Source organism: Echiichthys vipera (genome assembly GCF_963691815.1).
Source record: "Echiichthys vipera genome assembly, chromosome: 12".
Lineage (NCBI taxonomy): Eukaryota > Metazoa > Chordata > Actinopteri > Perciformes > Trachinidae > Echiichthys > Echiichthys vipera.
In genome coordinates this window covers 21,651,618-21,658,295 of record NC_139837.1, presented here as the reverse complement: position 1 = coordinate 21,658,295, position 6,678 = coordinate 21,651,618, and the positions used below count along the sequence as shown (strand labels likewise).

At 40.9% G+C, this 6,678-nt stretch overlaps 1 protein-coding gene across 1 annotated transcript; it reads right to left on the bottom strand.

Annotated features, from left to right (window-relative positions):
• Nucleotides 1–990: 990 nt before the first annotated feature.
• Nucleotides 991–2,230, bottom strand: LOC310954448 (nanos homolog 1-like). Its single transcript, XM_083923895.1, has one exon. It carries the CDS (start codon nucleotides 2,136–2,138, stop codon nucleotides 1,452–1,454), a length of 687 nt encoding a protein of 228 aa, XP_083780021.1. The 5' UTR covers nucleotides 2,139–2,230; the 3' UTR covers nucleotides 991–1,451.
• Between the last annotated feature and the right edge of the window lie 4,448 nt (nucleotides 2,231–6,678).

Genomic DNA, 6,678 nt, shown 5'->3' with positions numbered 1-6,678 from the left:
TTTAAATGTAGAGTACTATTAATGATTTACAGAGACCCAATAATTCCTGTGAATTATATGTGAGGTCACGCATATCAGGAGAAGTTGAATAGCTTCAAGTATGTTTCAAATCAAAATCTGACTTTAAAATACCTTCCTGATCTTGTCTCATGTGGCTAAAACCAATCCATTGTAAATCATAAAAAGCATGGTCTTGGCTCAGTTTTCTTTCACTTACACTTCATCATCTTTACTAAATAAACCATTGCTTTTAGTGCAGTGGATGCCTTTTAATTAAGGTTATTGTCATGCACAGATGTGAACACTAGGGGGCGCATTTGCATCACATCTCTGTGACTATTTCAGCTGATTTACGGTTGTAAAAATTATTTTTCTGTCATGTGACAAATAACACATTCAGTCATGTTATGTGTGCTGCTGCACCTGCATGATGAAGTGTGATTCATGGTGTATTCAAAGCAGCTGTCATCACAGATAGTCAAGGAAAAATGCAAATGACATGTTTATTCAGAGTCATTTACAGTGAATATATATTTCCCAATGATACACAAGGTAAAAATAAGTACATAAAACATTTCTATTGACAGATAAAGACTTTGGAATGTCAGGCGTTTCATTGCTAAAATTGTTCACCCCTTTAATATATTTACAAGAATTGCAGGAATATATTTCCACGTGAAAAAAAACAAAAATCAATTCAGCGTCTGTGTTTTTGTACAGTAAACTGAAAGAATAGGGCTTGGAGCTTCATGTAGGTGAACTGCATGTCAGAGCTACCTTTTTTTCCTTTTTCTATTTTTTACATTCAGTTGAAATCTGCAAAAAAACTATCCACATAAAATCACATAAAGAATATAAGACATCCCACATAGAAACGATACAGAATTTAGGCTAAGTTGCAATACAAAAGTGTATTCCTTTGGTAGAAAACATTTTATCTCAAGAAAAAGACTGTGCTAATATAAAGAAGTATATCTTGCATGGCCTGTCAGTGGACCAAAGAACTACGGGACTAAAACATTCATCTCATACTGTATCAGTGCTGCATATTCATTTATGTTGGCATCTCATGAACACAGAGCAGCCTGCTGACATGCACAGGGCTGTTTGCACTGGCACTGTGCTATTTGAAACACAGCAACTTGTGATTACAGCATGAAGGTGGTCATTCACAGGTCGATCTGTACAGTACTTTGGTTCATTTTTGATCACCAAGTCCTTAAGAGTGCTGGAGGGTGGGGGGATACTGCGCGCAGTGCGTCCAAAGTGTAAACTATGTGCCCATAGAGTTACAAGATAGACGGAAAACAGCAGTGAAGCAGTGACACATACAAAAAAAACATCTTAAAATCTTTCTCTCCAGACTTGTCTTGTGCATGAAATGGGGGCAAAATCACTGCCATACACGCTAGTAATTTACAGTGCAACTCAAACTTCATTCGTCTCCTCGCTTAGAAGATTTTCAGCCTTTTGCCAATCGGCCTGCCTCCCTTTGCCACTCTCTGGCTCGGCTGATCTCTAGAAAGCGGGCAGTACTTGATGGTGTGCGCGTTGTCGCCGTTGGCACTGCAGAGGGGGCAGGTGTACGCCCGGAGGATGGGGCACAGGACTCTGCCGTCCGCTGTCTTCAGGATATGGGTGCCGTAAACTTCCTCCGGCGCGCCGTTATTCCGACAGAAGACGCACACCTTCGGTTCCGGCTTGCCCCTCTGAGTCTGTTTGCGCCTCCTGTCCATGGCCAGCAGGTCGAGGCCGGTGAAGCTTCCCTTGTAGGAGGGGGAATCTCTGTCCCCCAGTGGAGAATCCCCAGTAAGGTGTTCGTACGGCCTGAGGAGCGAGATGCGCTCCTTGAGATCATAGATGGAGATCGGCGGGGATCCCGGGGCCGCGCAGCAGCAGCAGTCCAAGTGTCCGTCGCTGTCCCTGCCGTGCCCAATTACGCAGGAGCAAACCGGGGAATCGTCCTCCAAACCCAGAGTCGCTTTAAGGGACTCTGTTATAGAGTTTGGGCTGCAGGACGGGCTATTGATTTTATTTTTGGCGACGAGAGTCGACAGGCCGAGGTAGTCGTTCCAAAAATTAAAGGTGTTGTTGTACGGAGTCCGCGCGTCCAGGTAACCGCTGTCTAAAAAATCCATCCTGTCAGAGCTGCAGAGTTTAATGTCCACAGAGGTGAAAAGGCGTTTCGGACTTTGTGTTTGTCAGCATGGGTAGTCTGTGGAGGTGATCTACTCTCTTCTCTCGTTGGGTCTAGTATGCAGAGCAGTCAACATGTAGGCGCTGATAAAGCCCCCCGAATAAAACAGGGGGGCGTGGTTTGGTTCAAGTTGATTATCTCTCTGGCCCCATAGGAGGGTCTACAGAGGGAAGCAGGGAGTTACTGAGCTGAGAAAAATCAGTTTCCCTCCCAGGATGTGACTATTATCACAGAAAGAGTATCTCTTTGTGTAGCAAGAGAACTATTTATCCCGTCTTGGGTGCTTTTCTATTGATACTGGGTAAAGTTAACCCATATTCTGCTACAAATGTGGTCTCTATTATTCAATTTACAGTCAGGTCATAAAGGTTTTTAATTTACAAAAGTAGACGTGATGCTTTGTTTATTTAAAGGGGCCCTCCACTGATTTCGTGTTACACTTCCTTTTAGTTAGGGGCCTCGCTAAAGGAAGAAAGAAAAGTCAAAAATAGTACAGCCGAGGCCAAGACACCTTAATCTTTGTCCATATTTTTGGCTAAAGCTCCAAAAACACTGGATCCTACATTTTCTCACAGCCTCTCACACTAAACATATGGTTAAGAGCCAGATATCGGCGTAAACTACTTCATCAGTGTTATTTGTACTTGGGAAAGAAGATTTTAGAGCCACAGAAAACATTATAAATCTGTTTTCACAGGCTGAGTAGTACTAACCACGACTGGTAAACTGATCTTTGTGTGTAAAATCATTGGTGTTTCCCTTTTAAAGATCTTTGGATAACTTGGCACACATTTCTGCTTCCTCTGACATTACAAACAGTAAACAAGAATTTTTTGCCCGGTGTTTGCAGATCAGATTTGATCTAGAAACGATTCCTGTGTAGTACTTCAGTTTTTCCACCCGCATAATATCATAAATACATGTTGTTTCTTCTAATGTTTATTTTGTTGTTGTAAATCACTGGATAATTCCACCACTAAGGGACATACTTCAGATAATCTACGATCTGGCAAGAAGTCACAGCCATGTTTTAGGGGGTCACAAGCCAATACAAGTTGGGAGCCACTGGCTTATACCACCTATATATTATGAGGAGTTTTAAAGGATAGGTTCACATTTTCAAATCTGTCTTAAACAATATGAGCAGCATATCACTTATATTAGGAAGGAAGCTGGGCGTTTAAATGAAGATATGGATATGTATCTGGTGGCTCTCTTTGGCGGTAGCCATGGTGACAATGGATGTAATTACAGTTGAGTTTTTGAAGGGTCTGTCGTCTGTGGCCATCGCTCTTTTCTTTCTTTGTTCGGCCATTATAGGGGTGTTAGTAATTAACTATTAAACTGTTAACAGACAATACAAGTTTTGACCAATTAATACTATTAGTTATACAACTGTCGCATGCTAAAAGAAAAATAGGCTCTACAATCTATTAACTGCTTGTTAACTTGCTAGAGATAACTTTACACTAAAAAATGCGTTTTAAGTTCTTTTTTTGTAGCTCACAGCAGAGAACAACGTGAGACATGCGTCTATATCGACGAGGAATGGCAGGTTAAGTGGCCCAACAATTCATGCAACATCGTGGATGCACGACCGGTATAAGTCCGCAGCTGTAGGCAGACACGAAAAGGATTTCTGAGCCTCCCAGAGGGCTGAACTGGGACTCAGCTGCCTGCTTGTTGATTTAACAGTTAATGATCAATTAATGAGGGTCGGCTATAGGTCAGAGTATCTGTTTATTCGCAATGCTAGCAGAGACTGAAAAAAGCGTCTCACACACACACACACACAAGTGAGTTGCAGGGTAAGTGTTGTGTTAGCTCTGCCTACCCTCTCTGGTAGAGCAACCACTGCAGAGGGATGGAAAACACATCTCTAACTGTACGTCACTTCTGCCTTTCCCCGTGAAAACAGGGACTCATTTCTCAACACTGTACATGCCTTCATCAGCGGGTCATATGCTCTATCACCATTGTGTTGCCTCCTTTGGCAAAATGGAAATTAAAATCTTCCAGAATATTCCTTTAAAGTAAATGTTTCCTTACATTTTAAAAGTTAGTCAAATACAGCTTTAGATAAAAGAAGTGGGGAGACAATGAGCAGCGAAAAGAAAAGAAAACAAGTTAATCAAAAAGAAAATGGCCTTGTCCAGGCCTCTGTGTTTAGTTACAGGAGATTTCTAGGACACAAAGTGCAGTGACACCACAGCGATGACCATGAAGCCCTAAAAAAAAAAATCTGCATCGTGCATATAAGCACATTAACAGATCCGTTCCTGCACTGATGAACCTACAGTGAGTCGTTCCATGTGAAGCTGCCATGTCCTCCCTGCACCTGTTCTGCTTCCCCTGAGTCCTCGGCTTTGGGCTCACAACCAGTCCTCCTCTGCTCCATTGTCTCCTCTCTACGGAGGGCCGTTTAACTTCATTAATATGCATTAAAACTGTGTGTGTGTGTGTGTGTGTGTGTGTGTGTGTGTGTGTGTGTGTGTGTGTGTGTGTGTGTGTGTGTGTGTGTGTGTGTGTGTGTGTGTGTGTGTGTGTGTGTGTGTGTGTGTGTGTGTGTGTGTGTGTGTGTGTGTGTGTGTGTGTGTGTGTGTGTGTGTGTGTGTGTGTGTGTGTGTGTGTGTGTGTGTGTGTGTCAGTTAAAGCTCAGTAAGACAGGCTCCCAAAAAAAAGAGCTTGATAACTGACCTGACTGCCGGGACAATGACTGTGTTACTATTTTTGTCAGACACTCAAGTGAAATATTAAAGGCAGTCAAAGTTGAGACAAAAGTCATTTGCATGTGTTATATTTTAAAATTGGGAGCTAAGATCTAGTTTGCCAGCACAGTGGGGGGGTCCAGTCCTTCACAAACTTAAACAGAGACTCTGAAAATGATCGTAAGATTCAAGGTGATAAGGAAATGTATATAAAAACATCTTCCTTCTTCTGGATTCAGTGTTTTAAAACCTAGTTCATCTCAACTTTACGAGCATGTTCTTCTGTTTGTGTACATTAGCAATCCATATAAATGCTGAAGTAAGAGACCTGTATTCGATGTTATAAAAGGACTGAATTTGACATTAAATCGCGCTAAAATCTCACATTTGCATAGCCCTATGAATCTGTAAGTGGATTCTTTGAAAAGAGAATACATTGGCTGCTGCTATAAAAGTTTCCAGTGAGTGTAGATGGCACAAAACATGCAGAGGAAAAATCATGCTCGTGAGACAGTTTCTTGTATGTGAGAATAAATTATCATCAGAAAACACCACATGGTCCATTTTCAAGGTCACCTCCGGCTCTGCATGCACAAAGGAAATCATGAGAGAGCATTTAAAAGATGAATGGCTGCCAAATCACAATAGATAAATTGCATTGGGGCCAATATGACATGTGGCTCTGCTGCTTCAGGGTGCCTATATTACTCTTAATGCAAAGCATGTTTGGCAGCAACAAAGAAAGTATTGATAATGAATATGAAATACCGAGTTTGATAAAGGGAAGCAGCTGATCCTGCAGGAGGATTTCAGACATTGAAGTAGGAGTCCCGGTCAATTTTTATTTGTATAGCACCTTTAAAAACACAGGGAATTTGAAAAAAAGTGCTTTACATAAAGAAAATTAGATTTAAAACACAATAAAGATAAAAATCTGGTTAAAGAAGAGTAAGGGGGGGAATAGACATATATAATAAACAGGGAGTGCAGTTTCAGTGCAGTAATAAATCAGCCCAAATTTAATAAAAGAAACTAAAGTGCAGAGAAAATAAATCAGTGGAAAACAAAGACAAGACTGTGTTTAGAGGTAACTAATTGCAGCTTCATCGTGCTCGGTGGTTCTGCAGGTTGCCAGTTTGTTAGGAACACCTATAAAACTAATGCAGTCTAATGCAAACAGTCCTGCAATAAATCCACTGTTTTAGAGATGTGTTGGTTCAAGCGTACGGTCATTTTTGAGTTGTAGTTTGTGCTGCTGTTGAACTGTATGGAAATGTACTGAAGGATGTTATTTGGCCCTCACTCACTGTTATAAACGTGATGAACAAAATATTAGAAATACCCGTCCATATTACCAACACGTCTAACCTCCATGAAGGTTATAAATGAGGATTTACTGCTGGACTGTTGCATTAGTTTGAGCTGTACCTAATAAACTGGCAACTGAGTGTAGATTACCATATGATTTGCCCCTATATTAGGACTAGATAATATGGCCAAAATCTTCTATCCAGAGATAGATCATTTTATGTCTCAATAACGATATATATCGTGATATATCATGTTTTCTGCTGATTCAATAAAGAAATGCTGGTAGTTTGTGTGAAATAACCACATAAGAAGCAATTTTTTGTGCACTCCTCTGTGAATTCAATACTTGACAAATGGAAAAGTACTTTCTCTTTTTAAGCTAACATAAGATGCGAGATTCAGAATGTAAACTGTCGTCCAAATGGCGTAAACAAACAATTTTTCGACATTGCAATAGAATTG